Below are 26,924 nucleotides of genomic sequence, written 5' to 3'. Positions count from 1 at the left end.
AGGTTCGGGCTGTTTGTGGGGAAAGGCGGTCGAGACGTGCCATGGGGTATTTTACTGCCCCGTAGCAGGAGGCGGCAGATCCCAAAGCCTGTCCCTGTCGTGCCGGAGCTGTTGATGCCGGTGCTGTGAAACAGCTGAGCATGAGCTCAATGCTGGCGTGGCGCAGGCTCCTCGGCCACCCCGGGGCTGACAGGACAAGGGGGATCCTGACCCCAACCGCTCGTTCCCTGTGCTCCGTGCCCCTTCAATGCCAACAGCAGCCTGGGCACGGGCAGGGCCTTACGGAGCAGGGCGGCGTCCTGCTGACTTGGAAGTGGTGTAAACCTCTCGAGGAAGAGGAGGAAAAAGTTTCAGCTGCCGTGAGGAAGGCTGCCTCTGGGGAGGGCTCCCTCCATCCTCCCAGGCAGCGCACAGCGAACGCAAGCGGGGAGGTTGGCACCTCCGCCCAGAGGGCGCGATGCCGGGGGGACGACGGAGCGTGCTGGCGGCCGGGGATGCCTGCGCTGCTCCCCTTCCCCTGCACGTCCCCAGGGAGGAGCTGCAGGTGGAGGCCGCCCCGCGGGGGATGCCGCGCCGCGGGGACGGCCCCGCTGCAGCCGGTCCCCGCGCTGGCGAGCGGGTCCTGCGCGCGGCCCCCGCCCCCGCCGCCCCGCGGCGGACACGCGTGGGCGGGACGTGGGCGGAGCGGCGGGGCGGGGCGGGGCGGGGAGCGGCGCGGCGCGGAGGGGAGCGCGCCCGCAGAGAGCCGCGCTCGGCGCCCGCTCGGCAGCGCCTCCCGCCGCCCCGGCACCATGTGGCAGCCGGCCACGGAGAGGCTGCAGGTAGGCGCGGGCGGGGGTCCGGCCCGGCCCGGCCCGGCCCGGGGGCGGGGGGCGAGCCCGCGGAGCTGCCCGGGGAGGGCGGCGGGGGCTGTGGCGGTGGGAGCGGGGCCGGCGGAGCATCACCCCCCGGTACCGGGAGTTTGTTGCAACTTCTCCCCCTGCCTCTGCGGAGGGTGGGTGTGCGGGGGGGTGTGTGTGGGTGAACGGGACACACACACACGTATACATACATACATACATACACACACAGTGCGGGGGAGGGAGGCGCTGTCCCGGCGGCATCCCGGGTCCCGGCTGCTGCTGTGCCCGGCGGCTCCGGCGCTCCCGGCGGGGCTTTGGTGCCGGCGGGCGGGGGCAGCGCGGCCGCGGCCACCCCGGCCCTGGGAGGCGGCGCGGCTCGGTGGGGTTTCGGCGGGGGAAGCGCCGTCTGGGGGCTTCTCCCCGCACACCCCTCGGGCGAGGGGGAGCCCCGCCGGCCCGGCCGCCGCCTGCATCCGCGGTGCGGGACGGGTCCCCCCGCCGCGGGCGCGGAGAACCCGCGGAGCGGGGCGCGGGGGCCGCCAAATCCCGCGGGAGCCGTTTGCCACCCCCGAACCTGCAGGTCCGGGTGGCTCATGGGAACTTGGGTCCCCCCGCGCCGCCTCTCCGCGCCCCGCCGGGCGGCCCACACCCTCTCGCTGCGGGTCGGGCTCTGCTAGCCCTGGGCTCTGTCTTTTTTTTTTAATGTATGCTTTTATGCATATTTCATATTCAGGGCGAAATCTGAGACAGGCAGAGAGCAAGGTGAAATAAAACTCACTTTGTAGTTCCACTGTGTCGACTTCATGTAATTTTCCGGAGCAAGTGTCTAGTGAGAGAGAGCTGGACATTTTAAGTAAGAATCAATGGTCTTAGCTGATGACAAGAAAAGGTTATTATTGCTTTTGCAATTCAAATTGAGAATTTGCTTTGCTATCACCAAGCAGAAAATTCAGTGGTTTGATTTGAGTTGATAGTAAAGCCAAGCCGAGCAGATCCGTGAGCTTTAATCTGCACCAGGCAGTAACGGGAATAATTCCCGTTCTTAAAAAGACATACTTTCTTCTACAACGAGAAACTTGATTTTTAGTGGATAGGAATGATGTCCCACATCCATAGTGTATGGGTTCCAGGGTAAAACCGATGTGAGCGTGTTATTATTTATTTGTTTCCCCGTGTTAGCCAGAAGCCTCTCTGTACCGAACACAAGCAGCAAGATCACCCGCGTTAGGGAGTTAATGATCTTGGGTGGGTTGTGGGGGCGGGAGCACCTGTATCGCCTGTGCTCTGGAGGGATGGTGTCCCCTCGGGGGATGCTGCTGCAGGGGAAGGACCTGAGGTCAGGCTGCACCCAACAGCTGGGGGCAAAGGAGAAGGTGAGGGAAGGGAAAGAGAAGGGGAAAGCTGAGGTTAATAGCGGTGTGCTGGGCTGCATCGTATGGACTGGCTACGTGCCCCCTTTGTGGAATTAGGAGGTGTTGAAAATAACAAGATACGAATATCACAAATACCTGGTACTGCCTACAAGAGCGTGTAAGGCTAAAAAGAACCAAGTGCTTGTGTTTTGCAGATTGTAAGTGTAACCTTATTCAGCTGCCTCACATATCCCGTGCACCGGTAGGGATCTTGCTTTAGGGAGCGGGTCGGAAAGGCCACGTGCCGTGGGGAACCAGGGCTGCCTGGAAGGGGGATGCTCGCTGGGTCTCTCGCTTACCTGTTGCAGCACAACACAGGCCTGTAGCGAGGGGAGCCCGTGCTCCTCCCTGTTGCTGGAGGGGAGCCACGGGCACCAAAGTTCTCAGCAGTGGCCACTGACTTTGTGCAGCCTCCTGTTGGTCACCTCTAGCTGGAGACTCCAGGCATCCTGAGCCTCCCAAAATGCTAAGCACCCATAGTTGTGCTTCTTGCCAACAGGAGTTGCTGGGGAAGTGTATGAAGAGCTGTAGGTGCTCTAAAAAAACAAGCCAGAGGGATCCAAAATTGCAGAATTAAATAATGCTTTGGACTTGTACCAGCTCCTAAAATGGAGAGAAGGGGAAAGCCTTGGAAAAGCCGCCAGAAGCCCGTAATAATTCTGTGTTCGCACAAGAGCTTAAATAACATAGTGAACAGTGGACAAAATGAATACAGTGAGTGGAAGGATGCTGGGACTAACTAGGATGCGATCCTGTAATTGGGAGCTGGATCCTAATCCATACACACGCGAGCCAGAGTTGCATGGGCAGTAGACTATCTAATATCCCCAACCCCTTTGAATTTTTTCTTTTTTTCTCCAAAAGAACTTTGAAAGCTGGTCACTTCAAGTAGCCTGATCTCCCCTTCCGTCCCCAAGAACTACGTGTTGTGCATCGCCAGCCTGGCCAGAGCTGCTGGCAGCACTGCCTGCCTGCCCGCCTCGCCCCCCCCCCCGCCCCGCGCCGAGGAGAGCTCGTGCAAGGCAATAAATACATATTTTTTTCCCTTCTTTCTCCCCCTTGACATCTTAATTCAGTTTCAGGTGTCCCATGTTGCTCTCTTTGTCCCAAACTCCCTCTCTCCCGGCACCTAGCTGCCGTGAAACAAATCTTGGTGTTATCGGGGTGTTGAAGGGGGGGCCCTCTGCTTGTCCCCGGCTGGCAAGCATGTGTTGGGAGGGTGCTGGGCATGGGATTTTGGTTGTAGCAAGTGGGTATTTGGTCACCGGGTAGAGCAGATGACATCTTGTGGTCTCTTTTCACATGTTCTGCAATTACGGGTTATGCCAAGTCACTGCTGCAGAATACTTGGGGGATGTATAATGGCAGGTCCAGCCCTGTCTTCTATAGGTTCTTCTTCGAGCTGATGTATGGGTGCAGAAAGTGGGGAGCTGGCACAGCTTTCTTAATGTTTTAATGTGTGAGTTGTATGGGGGGTAATTCTGGCCCAGATGCATCTTGCGTTAATATCCAGCCATGCTGGAGTGCCGCTCCGTCCTAAGTAAGACAGCAGTGAAAATATTTTCATCTTTCAGAATATTTCTTTTGGCCTGGTTCAGTAAGGGAAAGTATGAACCAACTTTGGAAGTGACTGCCTGTTGGTGTGGGTTAGTCTTGCCCTCGTTGCTAAGGGGAGCTGCGTATGTTTAACTTAAACGGGAGCGAGCATCGTGGCACGAAGACTTCTGTCATCTATGCCTTGTGGGTCTCCTTTCCCAGTCTCACGCAGCGTATAACAGGGCTGCGTGTTCCTGGTCTGTGGCCGTTCATGTAAAAGCTACTTTTGTTCCAAATGTGCTTGGTCCTGTCAAGTTTCACGGTTTGTGCTGAAATTTTTGGCATTGACTAGACGGGTACAATTCCAGTAGTGAGGTCAGCAGCAGAGCTCACGTATACGCAATAGGAATGAAGTGTCATCAGCAGCTGGGTTACAAAAATGCAGTGAGCTGGGGCATGAGCTGGACATCTCCCCACTGCTGGCGTGGCCACTTGCTGCTGAAAGCTTCGTCTGCTGCTGAAATGTACCCCCCTTTCCAGGGGCTTTGGTTTCTGGCTTTGCTGGAACAAGCTGTGATCACTTGTGGTTTTTTGGTGTTGGGTTTTGGTGGTTTGTTTTTTTTTTAACTCCACTCTGCTCTCCACTCCACTTCTCTCTGATGGAAGCTTTTCCCGTTATCCTGCTGCTTAATGAAGAAGCCTCGCTGTTTCTGGAAGATACGTTGAATTACATTAAATGGATTAGAAGAATAAGCTAGAAAAAAGTAAATATCCAGGTTTCTGGAATTTCCTTGAAAATACAATACAGTGAAGCCTGCTTTTTCTTCTGCTGTTCCTCTCCTTTCCCCTTTTGTGATTCATTCACCTATAGCAACATTGCAGTTACGTGTATTTTCTCAAAAGTTAGTGGGACAGTCAGTTACATGGGAAACAGCGCAGCTGGGACGTTGCAGGAATATACCATCGGGATTAGCCAGTCTCTGGTGCGGTACTCAAGAAAGTTGTGATTTTGCAGGTAATACAGGCATTAGCATTATTCATGCTTAATGTAAAAGAGGTGATCTGGGACTGTGTCTTTTTTGAAGACTTTTTCCCCTCTGATTTCTGTGGCGGCATTCCCGGTTTGTGTTCAGTAAAATGCGGGTGAACGTACTGAACACGCGAGTGCCTCCACGTCTCCTCTGCTGGAGCAACGACCACGGGGTGCTTCAAGTATTTAAGGGTTGTTCTTCCTGCTGGGAACGCCGGGGCTCCAGCCCAGGGCTCGCTGTACCTTTTGGGTATGGTTTTCATCGCTGTGTTTGCAGCAGAGCTTATTGATGGTCGTAAGCAGTGCGCTCTGATTTTTGGCTCGACGTTTGTGGCAGCGGCACTGGTTGAAATGATGCTGAAAATCTTCTGACACCTTTCCTTAAAATTATTTCCAAATGTACCCTCTGTGCCCGCTTTGGGACACGAGGGTCAGGAGCCCTCGGTGGAGCAGCTGGGATTTCAGAGCTGCCGGCCTCGGCGATGCTTCCGTGATTACTCTGAAGTGTTTTTTCAAAAACAAGCAAGGTCTTCGTGCACTTTCGCGTGCCTGTCTGAGAGATGACTGCTATTTGCTTTGAAACCTAAATTTTCCTGGGAGCTTGATGCCAGACATTGTTTCTAGATAATAAATCCTAGTGGGTGCATAGTTTCCGAGGTCGTGCTGTTTATAAGCCCTGTTTGTAAGTTTTCCTTCTTCTCTTAACACGTGTGGGTAAAAGGGCTCGCTGTGTCCAAATCCGTTTTCCCCTGGCGCGTGAGACACAGCGGTGCTGCTGCTGCCCGGCCTCGTGCTGTAACGCCAGGCATCCCTGAGCTGAGCTGTGCCCACGAGCCCTCCTTTTGGAGAAGCTCTCGCTTTTCTTCTGCAAGTGGTAGAGTTGGTGGGCTTGCACGAGCGGGGGTCAGGTAGCGGGGAGCAGGCAGGGTGCTGTGTTGCGGCGCGGGCTCCCCATCCCACGTCCTGCCCCTGCCCGTGGGTCCGGGTGGGAAAACACTGCTGTTTCAGATGCTTTTCTTGGGCACGCGGTTGCCTCTTGCCAAGCGGTCGCTTGGTTTCTGCCATCATCTGGGCTTGTCCCAAGCAACAGGAGGGCAGCAAGAGAGACCCCCTTGCTGCCCGCCCGCCTCCCAGCCCAGCCGGCTGCCTCCTTGCTTCGGCACTGGACGTCATTTGGTGAATTGGCTTCATAAGGACGTGCAAACGGCCAAGTGTTCACGGTAGGACTTCAGTGATTCTCTGTCTACTCATCTAGAAATCTGATATTCCTACCAAAGCCCACAGTTTTGGGCCATTTCTGGGCAAGGTTTTAATAGCAGATGGCTGCAGCATATTCTCCTGTTGCTAGAATTTATTTCTTTCATAAAATAGAGTTCCGCATCTCGTCTAATGTGCTGTGAAATACTGTGGGGGAGAGCTGCAGGTGGGCGAGGTGAGACGAAGCGAAGTGGGTGATGTCAGGCAGGAAGCTTCAGGTCCTCCTTTGCTTTGGGCGAGTTTGATTCCCTGAACCCGGAGGCTTAATTTTGCCGTCACGTAACTTGTGCAGCCCTTCCGAAGTCCATGGGAAATAGCTTTGTGTAAGGTTGCTTTACCGTAGCCTTTGAGTTGTTGGTGTAATTTACCTCCGCATCGTTAAGATATAGCAGCAAAAACACAGTGCAGGTATTGATGGAGGTGAAAAAAGTGAAAGCAGCAGTATCGGGGGTGTTTGCTGCTCACTTTCTGGCCTACCTGCGAGCGCTGCCCTCCGAGACTTCCTAAACACATCACTTCTTTTGCTGGGATTTGCTACTGTACCCTGTAACTGTGCACCTTGAATTCACCGACACTTTTAGATTTGGGGATGGTAGACTCTGTTGCTAAACGCGTGCGTATTACATGCATCTGCTACCACCTAGTATACGCATCAAACGCCTTTCCCATGTCAGGAACGTTGAAACTCTTCACTATAGAGAAGTCAGCTCTGGGCAGCGTTTCCCCTGTGCAACGGCTTCGAGGTAATCATGGGCGCAGTGGTTTTATGACAAATGTTTGTTTGCATCTGTTCAGATGTAACGTGGTTTTAGGTGCTGTTGGTGCTTTCAGAACGAGCTTCTTGTCTTTCTATTCTATGCTTGGTGTTCAGATGCAGACATCTATTAAAAATGCAGTATACAGTCAGGCGAAACAATTGTTTTTGAATTTTTAAAAGCATATGGAAAAACTCTGCTTTAAACGAAACACAAACAGGTTGTAAGTGTGAAGCACACAAACAGCTGTCTAGGCAGAAACCGCCGCAAGACACGTGTAGCAGGACTGATACTACTACTGAGCTCTGGTTTTATTAAAAATTATGTCAGAAGGAAAAAGTGAAAAGTATTTGAAATTTAAGCTTGAGTCTTGTGGGTGCAAACATCCGGGAAGTCTCACAGCCGAGTGTTTTGGCACTATATAGCTTCAGAATATCTCTCAAGGCATCAAAGTTTTTGCGCTAGTTTGCCGCTATGACTTTACAGCAGTCAGGGATCTTTAAAACAAAGCTCTGTGATTCCAGCAAGCTCATCTGGCACCACTTAGCTTGGGCAGTTCCTTTTTTCGACATTATTTATTCTTTGTAGAAAATGAATGGCTCTGGAAAAATGCTAATTTTGGGAAGCATTCTGTGACCAAAAGAAAATCAAAATCAGTGACTGCCTTATGGAAAGCCCCCTGGGAAATGATCGTAAGGGTTCGTTTATAGTGTACTACTAGTTTCTGTTTATGAAGCTGACAGCCTGTTTGATGACCAAGAAAAATAATAATAATAAAAAAAAAAAAAAGCAGTGATTTCCTTGAAGGAAGACAAACTAAAGCATTCAGTCTAAGTAGTTCAGAATTTTAACTGCCTGCTTCTTATTTTCTCTTCGTCCCCGGTGGGAGCCAGCAGGACGGTCCGCAGTGGTGTGTCCAGAGCGTTACCGTTACCTTCTGAGCGTGATTGTGTTTGCAGCGGGCAGACCTTCAGCTGGGTGATGGGAGGTGTGCCAGGCTGCCGAGGCTTTGCGCTAGCATCCTCTCGCGTAGAGCAGTACGGTGGTGACTTCGGCTGCGATTTGGGTCTCGGTGCAAGCAAGATGAGAGTCTGGCCCGGAGACATGTAAATGTGTAGCTGAAAAGTCCCTTTAAGCAATGTTTAGTACTTGTTTGGTGTGTCGTCCCCCCCCCCCCCCCAGTGCTTTTATGTCTAATAATTGAACTTATTTGCATTTCAAATAATAGCTGGAAAAGTTACAGGTGACAGTAGTGTTAGTCTTCTGGGCTGTTTCTGAATACGTGTGTCAGAACTCTTTGGTCAAGCATTTTAAATGTGGGTGATTGTAAACGTGTCCTGAGAAGACCTAATACAGCTCCTCATTATTTGTTTTTCCTGCTGAAAATACGGAGTGGCAAATATAAATCTTTGATGCGCAGAATCTCGAGGGGGGGGGGGGGGGAAATAAGTTGTGTATTTCTGGTGTTTGATATTCTTTTAATGATGGCACTTCAACAAAATTATACACAGACTCAGAATGATTAAGTTGATCTCGTTGCGCTGACCCTTACCTTAGCAGTTCAGTGATGGCTTCTGAAGCGTTGGTCTTTTTGAAGGACCTCCATGCGTGTTTTCATCGGGAGCATTTAAATAGTAACTGCTTTTCTGACAAAATGATTATCAGTGGTAGTAATTCCGATGTTGATTTGGAAATGTAAAAATTTTGCCATTGCAGCTGTTTGCCTCTGTTCCCTTGCAGGCTTCTGCCGCCAGGTCGGGGGCCTTTTTTGGGCTGCTTCACTCCCTTCTCGCAGCTTAATGGCTGGCTGTGCTTCCAGGCAATGTTAACAGCGACATTTCTGACCCGAGTTACTAATAGTAAGTTTTACTGACCGAGCTATGCTGCGAGTGCAGCGCTGTTCGGTTTGGGATCTCCGTGCTGTAGCACCGGCGCAGCCGGTGCTCTTGTGCCATACCCCTTCGTGGTGTTGGGTCTGCGTCATGCTGGACAACTTTCAAACGTCTCCTCATGCGAACACATTTTCTCCAGATATATTTGATGGGAACTGCCAAGAACGCGGAGAGCAGATAGAAAGTTAATTAAATGTCCCGAAGCTCAGATTTGCGGCCACCTCTTTCTTCCCGTGCCAGGCTCCCTCTGGGTTTGAGAGGTGGTTATTCCATACGTTTCGTGTGAAGCTTTCGGAATGACCCTGGAGTAAGTTTCCAAGTATTCAGAGCCTCCATTTAGGGCCAGGCTTTTCCAGACAGCTTTTTACCCTTCTGAAAACTTGTCCAGTCATTCAGTGCCTGGAGAGGAGAAGCGATGTTCAGAGTCTGGTCCCACCGGTGGAATAGCTGCCCTGAAGATCTTGCAGTGGGATCTGGTCCAAGCTCCACTGGGGTCAGTACCGCCCTTGGGCCTGCCTGGGTTTGACAGCAGGGCAGCAATCCCACCTATTGGGTTGTTACAGGAGATCCAGAAAGTTTGTCTAGTCTGATTTAAAACAAACACTTCTCCATGCTGTGGAGCTTCTTCCTGAGAGTGACTGCTGGCTGGAGGCCAGGACAGAGGAGTTCGGGGTCTCCAGGGGACCGAGGGCATGGGACCTCCGTGGTGATGGTGGCAACATCAAATACATCATCTGAGCCTGCAAGTTTCTAGCTCTCCATTCCCTCTCTGAGCCTGGGCGTTGAGAGACAGAAGGGATGGGCGGACGCAGCGTTTCCCCTCTGGATGGCTGCAGGGGGAGGCTCTCGAGCGAATCTCAGCTGCTCTGCGGCTTTCCTGTAGCTGGGGACGAGCTTTCCTGCTGTCAGGATTAATCTGTGCTTTCTGAGCCGATGAAGATGATACTGACCTGAAAATGGTATAGTTTCTTGGGGGGAAGGTGGGGGTGGGTGGGAATTACCCCTCCCTCCAGTCGCTCTGGTTGAAAACATAGGCAAACAAAAATTCTGTTATTTATTAAAACTTTCCAGTCCAAATTAATATGCTGAACTTGATTTCTAGTGTTACGTTAAGAAATCTTGTCCTCAGTTTTCTAGTGTTTCCTTCTGCTGGGGAGAGGAACACCACGAGAAGAGTTGTGTCATGGTGTGCTGGTTCTTCTGGCTCCAGCTTGGAGCTGGAGAGCGTAAAGACAAACAGCAAAATTGTTAGAAAAAAATACATCAGGCTTCAAAAACAGGGTTTTAATCTTTTTTCCCCCTGACTCGAGACTATTTATTTAACAGAACCCTTTGCCCATTTTTAGCTTTGGCATCTGGAATTTATTATTTTTTTTCCAGTTTTTGACCAGAAAAGTACTTTTTGGAACTTCGGCAATCACCAAGCTGCAGCTCCCCAAGCTGCCTGGGTGTCAGGCATAGCGTGTACCTCTGCCCCGGCTCGCTGCACTGCGTGTCTGCAGAAGACGGCAGTGAATTTCTTTCATCTTCCAGAAAATTGTCAGCTTAAGCATCAGATTGACAGGAGTATGTCAATACAAAGATTGGAGAGAGGATTTTGGCTGTGTGTTGCTTTGCAGCTGGGGATTTCAAATTTTCTGATGGGCTGAGTGATGTTTTTCATGGGATCGTTTGTGAGGGGAGTGAGGAAGTATTACTTCCAGGTACAGAAACAGGCAATTTAACTGATTTCTCATATGTAGCTATTTTAAGGCAGAGGTGAACCCAAACCTAGAAGCATTTGCGTGTGTGTGCAGAGGATGAGGTGAGATATTTCCGTGGCTGGCTTGTTTATCCCATAGTGTCCATATTGCTTTCCGTGCTGCCAGTTCCAGCGTTGCTGAATGATATTAAATCAGTTTTAACGTGGGGTGGTTTTTTTTGCTTTGTGGTTTGGGTTTTGTCTGTCTTGTCTGTCTGTCTTTCCCTAGTCCACAGGAATTTTCTGTGCCTGACCATAAATTTGAATCAGAAAATGTAGAAGCCTGAATCTTGTCCCAGTGCTTTTAAGAGGGAGCCTGTGCAGCATGGGTCTGCACAGGCTTCAGTTTTCACAGCTGTGCTCTGTTGTTTGGATTAGAATCAGAAGGAAGGGTATTTTGAAAATTTTACACCGGTCCTCTCGATAGTTTGGCTGAAAGGGCCTATTGAGCTCGGTACCACGTGTTTTGAGAAAATCCTGATAGTAAGGACAGCTTTGGTGCCTCCTGCTAAAATGAACTGCTGGAGGGGTAAGCAGCGCTGTTAGAGTGCTGGGCGGTTAATTTTTCTGTTGGGCAACGAAAAGCGAACCCAGCAGTGATTCCCGAGACACCCGAAGCCCGGTGATCCTCCAGCTGAGAACAAGGCACAGGGGTCGGCCCCGGCTCTGAGCCTGCCCCCTTTGCAGGCTGGGCTGCCCCCGGGAACCGTGGATTTGTGACCCTGGCTCCCCCCAGGCTGTGCAGCACGGCCACCAACAAAGCTGCCTGTTGGGAAGCGTGGTTGGGATGATGGAGGAAGCGGAGCCCTCTCTGTCGCGTTCTTGTTGGTGGAGCATCAGTGCAGAGGTTTACATAAGGGATGTTACTTTCTACGAGATTGGACACTTCGCTTTGATAAATGTGTGTTAAATTGCTCAGATTTAAGAATGCAGTCTTATCTCCATGCCTTTGAATCCATTAACTTTTATCTTGCCTTTGAGATGGCAATATAACTTTTCAGTGGTTTTTCAGTGGGAACTGGCGGATGAAGTTGCTAAGCCACTATCCATCATATTTGAAAAGTCGTGGCAGTCTGGGGAAGTTCCCACTGACTGGAACAGGGGAAACATCACCCCCATTTTTAAAAAGGGGAAAAAAGGAAGACCTGGGGAGCTACAGGCCAGTCAGTCTCACCTCTGTGCCTGGGAAGATCATGGAACAGACCCTCCTGGAAGCTATGCTAAGGCACATGGAGGACAGGGAGGTGATTCGAGACAGCCAGCATGGCTTCACCAAGGGCAAGTCCTGCCTGACCAACTTAGCGGCCTTCTCTGATGGAGTGACTACGTCAGTGGACATGGGAAGGGCTACAGATGTCGTCTATCTGGACCTCTGTAAGGCCTTTGACACGGTCCCCCACAACATCCTTCTCCCTAAACTGGAGAGGTATGGATTTGATGGGTGGACTGTCCGGTGGGTGAGGAATTGGTTAGATGGTGGCTTCCGGAGCGTAGTGGTCAATGGCTCAATGTCCAGATGGAGATTGGTGACGAGTGGCGTCCCGCAGGGGTCCGTATTGGGACTGGTACTGTTTAATATCTTCATCAACGACACAGACAGTGGGATCGAGTGCACCCTCAGCAAGTTTGCAGATGACACCAAGCTGAGTGGTGCTGTCGACATGCCAGAGGGACGGGATGCCATCCAGAGGGACCTGGACAAGCTGGAGAAGTGGGCCTGTGTGAACCTCACGAGGTTTAACAAGGCCAAGTGCAAGGTCCTGCACCTGGGTCGGGGCAACCCCTGGTATCAATCCAGGCTGGGGGACGAAGGGATTGAGAGCAGCCCTGCCGAGAAGGACTTGGGGGTACTGGTGGATGAAAAGCTGGACATGAGCCAGCAACGTGCGCTCGCAGCCCAGAAGGCCAACCCTATCCTGGGCTGCATCCCAAGAAGCGTGGCCAGCAGGTCGAGGGAGGGGATTCTGCCCCTTTGCTCTGCTCTGGTGAGACCCCCCCTGGAGCACTGCGTCCAGCTCTGGAGCCCTCAGCATAAGAAAGACACGGACCTGTTGGAGCGGGTCCAGAGGAGGGTCACAAAAATGATGAGGGGGATGGAACGCCTCTGCTGTGAAGAAAGGCTGAGAGAGTTGGGGTTGTTCAGCCTAGAGAAGAGAAGGCTCCGGGGAGACCTTATTGCAGCCTGTCAGTACTTAAAGGGGGCTCATAAGAAAGATGGCAGCAGACTTTTTAGCAGGGCCTGTTGCGACAGGACAAGGGGGAACGGCTTTAAACTAGAGGGGGGTAGATTTAGACTAGATATAAGGAAGAAATGTTTTACGCTGAGGGTGGTGAAGCACTGGCGCAGGTTGCCCAGAGAGGTGGTGGATGCCCCATCCCTGGCAACATTCCAGGTCAGGTTGGACGGGGCTCTGAGCAACCTGATCTAGTTGAAGATGTCCCTGCCCACGGCAGGGGGGGGTTGGACTAGATGACCTTTAAAGGTCCCTTCCAACCCAAACTATTCTATGATTATAAGGAATGTTAGGAAGCATTTGTCAGTGAGTGGCTGTTTTGATCTGGTGTTTAGAGATCTTTTTTCATTAAAGAGCCTGAAGCTTGGTGCTAGGGTGTGTAACGTTTTCCAAGGGCAATGTTTTAATCTTGTACCTCTGAAATACAGAGTTGCTATGGAAGGAAGAGTTTGCACAGTTTGAAAGGTTACAGGAGCCCAGGTAGGTTCTGCTGTTGCCTTTTCCCACTGATCAGTGTTGCAATATTCAGTTCTTTCTCTTTCTTGTAGCTTTGAGGTCACCTGTGACTCCTTGCACCTCCCCTTCACAATCCTGCAGTTTCTGGCTCGGTAACGGGATGCACACTTCCAAGGAGTTACCCCACTGCAAAGACTTGGGATTTTGTTTTCCTCAACAGCTATCACGGACGGAGTTCAGATCATTTCCCTGGGGGTGTCCAGTGGGGACTGGGGTTGCCTCGTGTAGGAAATAGCCCCGTCAGAAATGCTGGGCTTGCCACAGGGTCCGCAGAGGCGAAGGGCAGCCGTTCTGCGCATCACGGCCAGCCTGGGACCAAGTCTCTAAATGAATGAGACGACTGCCTTTCGTCATCGAGGGTGCTGAAAAGCCCTGGCGCTTCCGGACAGTGAAAAATATACACTGAAGTTCTAGTTAGTCACTGCTGAATTGTTCCTTTCCTGAAGCCACTCTCCCACGTCCTTCTCACATTTAAACTGCTGACGAGTTTCAGGCTGTAGAAGTGGTGGAGCTCATCTCCTCTAAGAAGAGTCACATTTGAAGAGATCGTGAGCTGCAAGTGCTAGCTGAAGTGAGTTATGGCAAGATCTTCACCTGGAAAGAGACATTCGAGAGCTGCAGCTTAGGGATTTCACCCCTGTGGTCGGACAAGCTCCCACTGGTTTTCTGAGTCTGGGACTGGGCTCCAGCAGGTCAGAGCAGGGGTCCAGCTGTGTGGGGCAGCGAGGTCCGTGTAGGTGAAGGTATCTGGGGTCATTTGTCAGAAGGGCGGAATCTAAGGAGGCTTTGGACTAATGTAAAATGCTTTGTAGAGATGTAGAGCTTCTGGGGGTAGAGGCAGCAGGTCAGCAGCTGGGGACCAGAGAGGTCCGTGAGCAGTCTGGGGTCCGGCACAGCCCGGGAGCCCCGTCTGCAGAAACCTTGCACTGAAATAGCTCACTTCTGGTTGGTTTAAATTATTTTCAGAGGGCATTTATATTGTTTTTTCAGGTTAGGATTTTTATTTCTCAACATCAGAAGTTACTCATGCTGCTTACAATGATATTAGAAAAATAGCCACATGCAGCGGGTAGCATTGACCAGGGGCATGCCCATACTTTCTTTGTTCTGAAGTTTACTGCACCGGTTCTGGAAGTAACAGCCTGACCTTTTGTTCCTCTGTTATGGTCTCAGGGTGTTCTTACGTGGATGTGGAGCTTTCAAAGATAAGCGAAGTGAATGTGGTTTGGCATTTAAATCACTAATGTTGTATCAAGCTGGAGAACTTCAGATGCCATTAATGTCTAAAGAGATGTCATTTTGTTTACTTGGGGATGAACTTTGCCCCTGTCTATATGTGGGTCTTTTTTTTTGGTCCAAATTCAGATCTTGATGATGGTAGAAATCTAAGTGCCATTGCTAATGCCAGTGGAGTTACTCTGCGTTTCTTTTCCTTCATGTGTTTTTAAGAGTCCAAGTCTTACCTGATTTTTTTTTTTCTTCCTTTTTTTTGAAGTGTAGATATATGTGACAAGATTTAATGTCTAAGAGAGCTGAACTGAACGTTTCTGTATTACTCTTTTTGGAAAGCGTGTGTTATTGAAGTCATTCTGGACCGAGCCCTAATGCTGTTTGGATAAGGGGCTCCTACGTATCTGACAGAGGAACGTCTCTGTCATGCTGTGAGCTCGCCAGCCGCTTGCTTTGGGGTGGGGGGGGGAAAACCACTTTACAAAATATTTATGGAAGTGTTAATAAGCCTCGCAGTCGCATGGTTCCTCCCCTCTGTGAGGGGAAAAGGGAGCGCGGGTCCCTCGCAGGAGGGTCGGTGCGGGGCCGTGGTGGCTGCCCCGGCAGCAGGCTCAGAGCATCGCTGGCTGTTGGCCTCCAGGCACAGCGTGCAGCCTGCCGCCCGGCGTCGGAGCTTCAGCAAATATTTTCGGTTTTCAGCTGAAAACTGTATTTCTCATTTGTGAATCCAGTCTGTTTCTGAGACCTTTTGTTATTTTCATGTTTTCTTGTGAAAATTTAATATATTTGCTTCTTCAAAGGGTTTAAAATGCCTGCTCCGCTTTTTTTTTTTCTCTCCGGTATTTCTTAGGAACAAAAAAGCGTTTCTTACCCAGCAGCTGTCATTACAGAGCTGAAGTTAGAGCAGGCTGCCTCACCCTGGGAAAAAAACATTGTTCCCAATATTTTCTTAGTCTCAAATCCATATGTGGGACAATAGGAAAGTGCTGTCCCATTCTTCCCTATTACCCCAAAACCTATCTTGTAATATCTTCATTTATTTTTTTATTAAACAGCTTTCTGGGAGGTTTTTCAATCTGGTCTCCTTACTGAGTTTTACAACTCGGTATACGCCTCCATAAAATCAGACTGAAACATTTGCTTTAAAAATGACCTAGTCCTTACAGTGCCGTACGTGACTTGCCATGTAGATAGTAAAGTGGTGCTGTGAGTTTGAGGAGTCGGATAGCAAAGTTAGTCATTGTCAATCATTGCAACTGTGCTGCAGAGCCCTCAACGCAGAGCGGTTATGGCTGTGTAATACAGTTTCCAGAAAAATTACAGTCTTGTAATTGTAGCATCCCAGTTAGAAGGTGTCAACACACAGCAGTACGGTTTTATTTAAGATATCATTTTATTAAAGCCCTTTTATTAGAGCTCTCCGGCTAAAGGAGCAAGTAAAGGCTCCCTTCGCAATGCCACCTCGTATCCGACCAGCGGGATCGGCTGGCCAGGGAGGGAGCAGGGATGTCAGGACCACTCCGGGGGGGGGGGGGGGCTCGGCGATTATTTTGCAATGGGAACAAACTGACACAGCACAACTTGTCCATCTATTATTCTTCCCTGGGTGTGGAGGAATGACTTTCAACAATATCCTCACCTCCTTAATGTAATTAGTTTTTCCTCCTGAAAGGAGGCGATTGCAGTGCTAGTAATGCCAAGGTGACGTTGTGCACTAGATCCTCTACGCTGTGCAGTGATGTTCCCCTGGTGAACAGAGGGCGTGATGCCGTCTACGCCAGAGTAGCGCCCCTTGCTTTGCCCGGGTGATTCGCAGTACTTGGCGGTCATTGTCACTGTCTTCGGCCCTTCTAATCCTTCCTGCGTATGGGCACAAACAGGGTGCAGAGATGCTAAAGTCCCCATCTCCAACGGAGCAGGGAGCTGGGCTGGCAGCGCACGCTGTCGTAGAGAATTGGGCTGTAATCTTGTGCTTTGTAAAATTCCCATGTGTGCGGTGGTTTGTACGGGTCCAGCCTTCGAACAAGGCTTTGGAAGAGAGTTTGGAGGCAGGTGCCTGCCTGAGACTTCTGTGTTACTCAGTGCCTCCACTTGCTTGCCTGCCTTGCTAGGTCGGACCAGGAGTGAACGGGCTCCATAGTGAGAGTTTGTGCTGTAAACGCTGTGCGGTGATTTACTGCCGGGGCTGGTTATCCGACGTGGTGGTTTACTGCACCCTGCGTACAGATCCAAGGTTTGCTCTGGGAAATACTTAATGCTGTTCTGCTTTGTGCATCTGGAGGTCAAAAGAGAATGTGGTTTTTCTAGCTAATCATAGTCTCTTGCAAACTAATTGTAAGTAAAACAAAGCAAAAAGCGTGTGGAGCCTGGCCAGCTCTTAGTAACGTCTGAACCAACTAGTCCAATGCTGTGTTATTTCTCTGACTTGATTTTACTGAACTTTTGTGGGATTTTGAAGTTTTACCCTGTGTAGCTTAGCTTAACTTTCACTGTGCTGTTGTTGTTTTTTGTGTGTGTGTTTTGTTGTTGTTTTTTTATTTTTTCCCAGCCAGTGGGTCAATATAAAGAATTATTTTAAACAGTGGATGTGGGATGGCTTTAAAAAAACATGATGGGAGCTGCTACCAGCATTTACATTATAGATGCTCCTCTGGAAGTTAATAGTGAAGGATCTAATGGGCAGGATGCTCACTTACAGGGGTCATATTTACAAAGATCTGGAATTGATCTCCATTGCTGGGCAGTATTTGGTGCTGGAGGGGTGTGACCTTCTCCTTCGGACCTGGCACAGGAGCAGCAGGGCGCTTTGGATGGCGGGGAGGCTGCCCACTTCCCTGCCGCGCGAGTGAGCGTTTCCTTGTTTTCCTCTCTTGGCTGTCTTGCCCTTCCCTCTCCTCCCAGAGCAGCCGGACGTCGGATGCCGTGTGTCCATCTGCCGAGATACTGGATGGACAAAGGCTGGGTCCTCACCTGAGGAGCTGAAGAGATACAAGGGGGAGCAAGATGATTTCAGTTTCTAATGGGTGTGTTTTGATTAATATCTTGTTAACCCTGTGTTAACCCCTAACACCATGTGGTTACTAGTATAAATGTTTATTCTTGGTATATAGCTACCGATATATGGTAGGATTAATGCTAAATTTTTAGTACTTAGTACTCAGTTTAAGTAAAATCAGTTTGTCAGATAGCTTCCTTCTGCGTTTTTTTTTTTTAATTAGCAAAAGAGTATGCACAAACAGGGTTCAGATGGCCAGAGCCTCCAGAATCTCATTATCTTAATTGAAAAATGTCAGCCTTTGACATTAATAAATGATTTAGCTAGTACATGATTTAGTCACTGGGGAGAAATGGAATCGACTGTTAGAACCATCCTTCACTTCTAGATGATAATGATAAGCTACAGCCCACAGCTCTTAAGAATTAATAGCTCTGGGCTTAGGACATTATTTTCATATATTAGAACATCTCAATTCTGTTATATGTGGTAATGTTTTATTCTGGAATACCTTCACTTAGAAAAAACTGGAAGGTGCACAAAGGACATCCTCCTGTATCCTCTAATGTCGCTCTTCAGCTTTTTACAGTCGGCAGATGTGTTGCCAGTGCTCTGCCTCTGCTTTTTTAAAAATCAAACTGTTTTTTGTTTCTGTTGACCATTCTTCACCTACGGGAAGAAATAAGTTGTTTAGACAAAGTGTGGGGATTAGCTGTGTCTTGAACTACCACAGTAAACAAGTAATTAATTCTCATCAAAATGTACACTGTGCTCCATGCGTGGATTTCATGGAGTCTTCTGGAAAAGAAAATATTTTTCTGTGTAAAAAGCATTTCCTACCCAGTAACTAGCTGTAAAAGAAACAGCTTGAAAACGCTTCCTGGCCGAGGGAAAGGATCAGTACATACTTCTAGTTTGCCATTGTGGTTAACATCACTATGTGTTTTTCTAGCGCTTCCTCAGTTTTTCTCAGTTTTATGTACCTAGTGTTAATAAACATAGGTACAGAAATAACAGTCCGTCTGAGCCAATCCGTTTGATCTTCTCTTTTGGTAACACCAATGCTGGGATTTTGCAGAGGATAATCTGAGGATTCAGGCTTGGCTTTGCTCCTGTTTGAAATCACTGTTAAAATACCGACGACTTTGCTGCTGGATCAGGGGCTTGAGGGTTGTGCCTGGGGTTTTTCCCTTTTTCCTTTTTTAAGGAACTAGATCAGTGGGCAAAATACGGCGTTAGCGTATTGAAGGGGATAAGCGGGTGAGGTCAGTGTGCCTGCTGGAGCACCGCGCGTGGGGTGTGCACCACACACGGTTGTGCAAGCGCAGGCTGGAGTTTGCCATGAGACGTGTTTCGGAGCACAGCCAGTGACAGATGGGTTTTGATGACCAGCTTTTGCCCTTAGAAACAGAAGTGTGGTGTTTATTTCAGCTTCCAAACCAGGTTAGTGAACAACTGTCAGCAGTACCAGGCGACGTGCAGCTGTTGGGTTGCAGAGCTTAGAAGATGTTTTTTTATGCCGTCACCAGTCAGCAAAGGAAAGTTGGGGTTGGCAATACTGCTGTTTCCAGAAAAGGAGAAATCAAAGGTGGCAAACACGTATGTCCTCAGGATCTCTGCTCGGCCTCCCTGTTAATGCAGGGTTTTTGCTGTTGTCTTCTGGCTTTGCCAGTCGTGTGTCTCCACGGTGCAGGGGCTTTTGACACTTTGCAGGCAGTGTTTCGCTGGCGTTGCTCCCTCTTAGCAAGCTGCCCTGCACGCGCCCCGAGCTACCCGTAACTCAGCAGGATGAAATTATTCCAAATTGCGAGCGCCCTTTTCCTTCAGACTTTCCCAGTCTTACTTAGTGGTTTTCACTCCTGCCCTCTCCCGGCCATCGCTCAGCAAAGCTGTGTGGTGTGTGTTTCCTAACCGGCTGCTTCCTGGGCGGCTCTGCAGCGTGGCCGTCTTCTTGGGTGTCCTGACACTAAGGTGTCGGTGTCATTTTGCTGTTGTGGGGTACCGCAAATGACTCCTTTACTTGTCTGATTTCCTTGCTGATTCCCAGCAGAGCTGTTTGCCTCCTTTCAAATCATGTATCGCTTCAGCCTGACCCTCATAGTCTGGGAGTTCTGTAGTGCCTCATTAGAGACGTGTGATTACGTGTGATTTTTCTGCCTTAAACAGTTGTTGTCGCTTTTTTTAAGTTGGCTTTCTTCTCTTACTGTCGCAGACAACATCTAAAGCTGTGATTCTGAGATGGTCAGGAAACCTGGAGGCAAATGAGAAGATTGCTATATTTATTCATCCCTTGCACTCTTTCAGCCGTGACAGTTTCCGTACTAACAGATGTGTTGCAACTTTGGGAGATCAGGGATGAAAGCAAGAACTGTTAGGGATGGTGACCTCTGTGGTACCAAAAGCCAGGCTAGACAACCCCAGTGGTTCTACGGCAGCTGCATTCTTCGGCAAAAATAGGTTTGAAATGTTTTTGAAGGCTGGGTACGGAGTGAGACCCATAAATAGATCCAGTAAACTTGCTCTCCTGAGTTGCAGAACATCCCTCAGTAGGTCGGACTTAAAGACTGCCAGCTATTCATGCTGCGTATATTCATACGTGAGTGTACTGCAGTGAAATTATCACGAAACTGGAACTAAAGCAAGCTGTAAATGGAAAAGCCGTGCCAATCGAAACAATAAAAAGAGGGGTCATGCCCCTAATAAATGCTGTAGTGTAATTGCTGTAGAAGTGTGCGCGTATTTACAATAACAAAGGTCTCATTTTGGCAAAACTTCAGCCGTGTGCGTATTTTTACCTACTGCAAGCAGCCACCAGTGCCCACAGGCCTGTGCACTGCACGGTAAGGAAGGCTCTGATTTCTTGCAGGACTGAGGCCTTGCTAAGTGTTCAGTGTTTCAATGCACATGTATCTTTTCCGGAATTGAAAACATCTTTTATTCCCTGGGCTGAGCTGGCAGCCGGCACAGAAGGCAGTCTGCTTTATGTTGATCAATCCAGGGAGAAGTCCAGCTCTTGCGAGCGTATTTCTCATCTGCCAAGAGCGTCGATAGAAAGTTTAACTATCTTCCGCTCTCTCTCTTTTTTTTTTTTTTAATTACTTAAATATGGCCATTCAGAGAGGCATTTAATTCTTTAAAAATGGTGAGGAAGGTGTTAGTGAATTAAGGGTAGAGGGTTTAACCCCGTGTTTGCCAAAGCTTTGCTGGTGGCCAGCCGCTGCCGGTGGCTGGATGCCGTGCGATGATGCTTGGCCTGTCCCGGGAGGTGCTGTGGGAGCATCCCCTGCGCTGCGGACCAGCCCCGGGCAGGGAATCGCGTCCCGCCGTGCCCCCCACGCTCCTCGGTGCTGGGGATGCTGCCTGTGCGCCGGAGCCTTTTTGGGGCACCTGCAGAGGTTTTACCTGTGGACCGTGTTTTTTGGGGAAACGCTGATTTAAACTGTTGCTCTGTGCTGCCATCTATGCAGAGTGTATTCAGAGAGAATAAGCAACCTGGTCCTGATGCGTTCGTTAAGCTATTCCGTTCATTTTAATTAGTCTAATTTAAGCTGTGATGTATATGTGTAAAAAATGGGCCTTGATCATTTCGGGGCTTGGCTGAAACCCTGTGATCCAGGGCTGTAAATAAACCCCTGGCAGTGAGTGAATGCCGAAGGGCTTTAGAAGGGTCTTTTCAGATGAGTCTTGTGCCCGTATGGGGAGAAACGGGGACGCGTAAAAGGTTTCCCTCGTAGCTGAGGAAATTTTAAAAGTCTGTAACGGTGTATTTAACCATCAGATTTTCTTAATTATTAGAGTTCTAGCAAGCAAATTTCTTCCATAAATTGTGGCAGCCCATTACACTAACTGAACACCAGGTTTATTACTATATGAACTCGATAATTAGTTTGTAATCCATGCATAGGCATTTCGTCCTGGCGGTTTTCTCGCAGAGAATAATTTGTCTTTTATTTGTTGAGGGTGGTTTTTTTTTGGTGAAAACAGAAGTCCCATTCATGATGGGCACAGCAAATGTAGTAAAACACTATCATAGCTGGGATTTGTTGTACGCTATGGATTTATGTCAAGAATGTTAATGATTTGTTTATGAATAAGTGAGCCTGTAGTATTGTGAAACAGTATCTGGCAGGGCTCCTGAATGGACATTTTGAGAGCAGAGGATTCTTGAACTGAATAAGCTGTAGATATTTGTGTCTCTCAAAGTAGTCATAAGTAGGCTTATGGATTTTAAACAGAAGTGTTTATTTAATGCATTATCATTGTCTACAGCGCTCATCTGGCATATGTATGGGCCACCCGATAACAAGCAAAGGAGTTGTTAAGTATTTTTTAAGGGCGGTTAATCTCCTTCTAGTGGGCTTTATTTTAAAAATAAGTTTTTCTTCCAGAAGGCAACACGAAGCCTGAAGCAGAGTGGTGTGATATTTGCAGAGTTGGTGTGGATCAGGAAGGTACTCTGGATTTGCAGTGTCTCACTTGGGTGTAGCACCTAGTTTAGCAGAGCCACCACTTGAGTTTCCTGATGGAATTACCACTTGGCTGCCAATATATTGTGTGGGCCCAAATACACACCTTCCTAAGGAGGGCTTGGGAAGGGCTTACCGCTTTCTTCTGATCCCTGTTTTCTTGGAAGGGTACCTGCTGACGGGTAGGAGAGGTGGTTCATTTCCATCTTACGCGAGTCCAAAGACCGGTATCTCCCGTGTGTTGGGGAGTACTTGTGAGAAGTGAAGCACAGTCCCTCAAAAGAATAATTTGGAGACTAGATTCAACCTCATCCCGGGTAACTATTCCTTGCTTTGCCTGTTATAATTTGCATTGTCCAGGTGTGGGATCTAACCACTGGGATATCAGATCCACTGACCAACAACCGATGTCCAGCAGGACAAAGTGAGAGCTCTGTCACTGTTTTGGACTCAAGTCCTTTATCAAATTAATGTGGGAATTTTTGTGCCGTGTAAATACCGTAAAGTTTCAAAAAAATGATTGCAGTATTTACCCCCTCTCCAACTGTCCTTCCTGCAATGAGCTTTATAGCTGGTTAAATGGGTGCAAATGCTTACCGTGAAGAAAGGGTTGCCACTCAAGTGGGATTCGTGTGTTTTTAAATATAGCTAAGCCTCTTGAAAAACAGCAGGTAGAAGATGACGTGTTTATCGCTGTAGCAGGAAGCTTTGCCGTGTGACTTCATGCACCATGGGCAGCTGAGCCCAAAACCGAGGGACTTCAGTGCTGGGTTCGGGAAGCGTCAGAGGCAGTTGGTGTTGTGCATCCAGGCTGCTGTGTGGAGCGTGACTAAACTCTGCCCGATAAATTATGGCATTTCTTGAAATAGTGCCTTGTACTTTTTAATGAGCTGGGCTATCAGCTCTGCATCAGTGGATGGCTGAAATGAAGCAAGAATTGGTTTAACATTAAAACTGTGCCCGGAGGACTTCTCTGAGAAATTGCTTATGATTATTAAGTGAATATAATACAGTAAGACAACCTTGCTTCTTTGCTGTGCTTTTTTTTGTACTGAGTGCAGTTTTGAAAGTTGAAATATGTACAGATGGAAAGTAATGTGCAAATGGGAATGGCTTTGGAAGCCATGCAGTGTTCTCTGCCTTTGAACGTGGATAGGGAAGAGAGGTAAGACACAATTTGTTGAGATGGAACTTTTATAGAAGAATTGGATTTCCTCTAAATGCAGTTTGATTGTGTATGAAACAGAAAAGAGGCTGAAACCAGAGCACTTCGTGCACCAAACTGGAGAAGAATCCCTTCCAAACCAAATGGGCTGGGGAAAAATGAGCCTTGTATTGCTTGTTCCTTCTGCTGTGTATGCATACGTACAGCTAAATAAATGGAAAGATAGCCACCCTCTGTGACAATTGATGATGATGATGAAGCAGCCGTGGGGAGCAGTCGGGCTAGCTACAATCTAACCTACTACGGGGCAGCAACACCCCAGGAATGTTTTATGCAACCTAGGGCAGGTGGCATGGGTTGCCGTAGGTAGCTCTGCCAAATTACCACTGAGATTTTACCCCCGCGTCCTGTGTGTGTTATTTCTTCAACGGTGCGTTTGTTGCTTACGCTGTTTTCGGAATTGTCTCTTGTTTCTTCCCCGGAATCGTCTCTCCGAGATGGTATTTCAGCAAATAAATAGCCCGCAAGCTGCATGTTGCTCCCGTTCTCCCATACAGCAGCACACGTTCAGGGAGGAAGGTGAGGAGCGAAACTGTACTGGAGCCGATGAACTAATTTGTTCTCTAGATAGATGCTTGCGCCCTTTTCCCACTCAGATGCATACCGCACCATTAAACACTATTAAATATTGGCAGCTTCACAGTAAACTGCATTTGTGATTTGTCTGCTGCGTAAGCAGAAAAGGCAATCCCAAATCTGCTTCAGGAATGGCTTTACTCCGCCAGGTTGGGAATATCACTGGTAGCCACCAGAGTCTGTTAATTTCGGACTATAATGGTGATAAAACATGAAGGTGGAAGTGCTCATATCGTAGGGCAGGAGTTGGAACTAATCAGTTTTCTACAGATGCTACAGGGAAAATAGATTATAACCACAGCCCTGTTTCATGTGCTGGTTGAAGCTGGTTCCCTTTTAATCTTTATACTAGTGATGGAGCACTGCGTGGAATATCATGGTTTTCAAATGATTTCTAACCTTTATTTCTACAAATTAATTCTTTTAAAAAGTCGGTGTTTCAGCAGAGACACTTGTCATATAGTTTATTCATTGTGCCGCAGTCAAAACCCACGGTCATCCTTTATGGATAACTACTGCAGACACTTGCCGGGCTTGAACAGCAGAAAATGTTGTTAGTTTGTGTTCCTGTTTCTGCAGGGAGATGCTGTAGCTCTTCACCCTCTGATTTTCTCTGTTGTGCTGGTTGTGGTGTGGGTGACACTGAGATGCACACGATACCCAACCAGCGCTTGAAGACGGGGGGGGAAAAGCAAAACTTGGAGCACTTCGATTATGGTGGTTCCTGGATCTCACCCAGGAGGGAACAGGCTTTGTTGAACGATCAAAGGTCTCCTGCGCTCATCAGCTGCTCAGAATGGAGCAGACAGATGTTTGTCTAGCCGATTGTCTTGTAAAACTGTAGAACTGGCTTGTGCAAATAGCTGTGCATGCAAAACTTGACTGATGTTATTTCAGAGGCTTTTCTAATGACATCTGAAAATCTGTTCCAGGCAGAGAACCTGGGATCCAAAATCGAATAAATATCAGACAAGGATACCTTCTGCTCCTAAAGCCATCTAAGACTGAAAATAGTGTAGCTGGATTAAAGGTCGGTATGTCGGAGGGGAACTAGCGGTGATTAATTGATGTGGAGTTAAAGTTCTCTCTCAAAATCGGTGACTTCAGTTAACAGCTTGCCCAGACTTTCCACTTTTGAGGTTATCTGTTTCCAGCTTTGCTTCTGGACTGAAATGACATACTGTTTTAAAAAAAAAAAAAACAAACCAAACCAAAATAAAAATATTTTAGTTGTGGTGGTCTCCCAGGTAACTTACCAAGAGTACAAACATTTTTACAGACTTTCCTTTAAATAATGGTAACACTTGGAAAGCAAGAAAACAGCCCTCTGTCATCTAGCTCAGAATCAACCCTCAGGAAGAGAAATGTTCATTTTGAGTGTTTGGCTCTGACCGCCGTCTGACTTCCCAAGTGGACACCTAGAGGTAAGGCCTCATTTAGTGCCCACGTGGGCCGTTTTGTGCTGAATGTTCTTGACTAGTGTGTAGGCAGAGGAGCTTTGCAGTGGGCAATCTTGAGGATCTCAGCAGCTGTAATGAAAATTCTGGCAGAAGTGAGCGGTGATGAGGCAGAAGTTTGCATAGCTGTTGCGTTGTTATGCCGTATAGCTTCACTGATAGAAGCTCTCCATTGCGGTTCCCTTCTCATGGTGGTGCTCCATCAAAGTAGTTGGCCTTGATGATCCTAGCTCATGGGTTGGTGTTTACTTCAATTGCTTTCTAAACGATCCTTGCTTTCCAAAGGTAAGAAACTGCAATAAACACTATGAGCTAGACGGTTACTCTTCCTAGAAGTATTTGCGGAAGAAGCCAGGGAACTTGACAGGTTCCCTTGACAAGTCTTCTGTGGATTCTTCTTCCATTGCAGAATTGGGGCTGACCCACACAGAAGCGGCACTGGAGATTCATACTGAATCCCTGTGTGCATGCATCCGTCTGCCTCATATTTGCAGTCTACCTGGTTACTGCCAAATCAGTAAGTGTTCAGAATCGGGCTTTTTTTTTTCCTCTTTTCTTTCTTTTGGCCAGATTACTGTCATTGACATCACTTAGTTTGGCTTGGAGATTTTTTGAAAGAACTGTATGGCCATTATATATGCAAATAGCTTAGATAAGCACAGTTGAGAAGCCATCGGTAGGGCTGCAGCATGAAGAATTTCAAGTATAAAAAAAAAATTAATTATAAGATTGATTACCCTTGTGCTTAGTGGTCAGAATGCAAATAACAAAAGCTGCAAATCTGGGCAGACACACATGCTATGAAAAGCATTATCGCAAGATTAAGCTGTAGAAGACACATTTTTGCATGGTAATCTACTGGATTTATTTTGACAATTATTTGTTTGTGGTGGTAGTGGTTGTGAAAGTGGAATTTTTTGCAGTCTTGGTATAACTATAGAGGACTGAGTTTGTAAAGCTGCTCAAACATTTTGCATCACGGTTGTGTGGGTTTTTTTCAGCCAAATACATGCCTCTCTTGATTAAAAGAAATATTGTCTTGAAACTTTATTTCCCCAGAGGAATGACTAGTTGGTATTCACAAGATTCAATACTTTAATATTTTATCAGAGGCCTCTACGTTCGTTCACTCCTTTCTCTTTACGGGTAAATAATTTAGATTTCAGATGCATCAAGTTTGGTAAAAACCACTTGTTAACGTCTCCTGCAGAATTACAGCTCTATGTGCTTTGAGGGCTGGTGGAATAACTACATCAGTAATGCTTCTAAGTTAAATTGAATGGGGCAAAGGAAGAAGACAGTGGGGAAATGCTGGGCAGGCAGTTCATTTATTTTAATTTTGTTGGTTCTTTCACATCTGTTTAACTAGCTGCCTGACACAGGTACACTGGAGACTGTAAATGTCACAGGTATTCAGAATACTTCCATCGTGTTGCCTTACAGGAGTATATATTAGATCTGCATCTAGAGAAGCTCAGGGCTTTAACAGCACAGGCCTTTTCCCTGGATGTTGATGTTCTATATTATTTCATTTCCCCTAAGCCTGAAACATGTTAAAATATTGTTTGCAATAACTGACAGGGTTTGCACCAAGAAACATTTAATTTAAAAAAACAAACAAACAACCAACCCAAACCCCCCCCCCCCCCAAACCCACCTCTCATTTGTATTGTGCTTCTTCTGCAACTTCATTTCTAGAAGTTGAGCCAAAACTTGCAGATTCAAAATTGATTGGCTTTTTTTCAACGCAAAATTATTCA

General features: G+C 48.1%; 1 protein-coding gene across 2 annotated transcripts in view; it reads left to right on the top strand.

Moving 5' to 3' along the window:
- The first annotated feature begins 747 nt into the window (after nt 1-747).
- Nucleotides 748-26,924, top strand: part of PID1 (phosphotyrosine interaction domain containing 1) — a 92,486-nt gene continuing 66,309 nt past the window's right edge. The window contains exon 1 of one of the 2 annotated variants that reach the window (XM_076340936.1): nt 748-821. In XM_076340936.1, coding sequence (XP_076197051.1) covers nt 792-821 — 30 coding nt within the window. In that variant the 5' untranslated portion in view covers nt 748-791. Of the gene's footprint in view, nt 822-9,647; nt 9,684-26,924 lie in introns of those variants that run through there. The other variant, XM_076340937.1, reaches the window with a different exon arrangement.

The sequence above is a fragment of the Aptenodytes patagonicus genome, chromosome 6, assembly GCF_965638725.1.
Source record: "Aptenodytes patagonicus chromosome 6, bAptPat1.pri.cur, whole genome shotgun sequence".
Classification (NCBI taxonomy): domain Eukaryota; kingdom Metazoa; phylum Chordata; class Aves; order Sphenisciformes; family Spheniscidae; genus Aptenodytes; species Aptenodytes patagonicus.
Note: the sequence above shows the minus strand (reverse complement) of the source record. Positions and strands in the feature narration are given on the sequence as shown.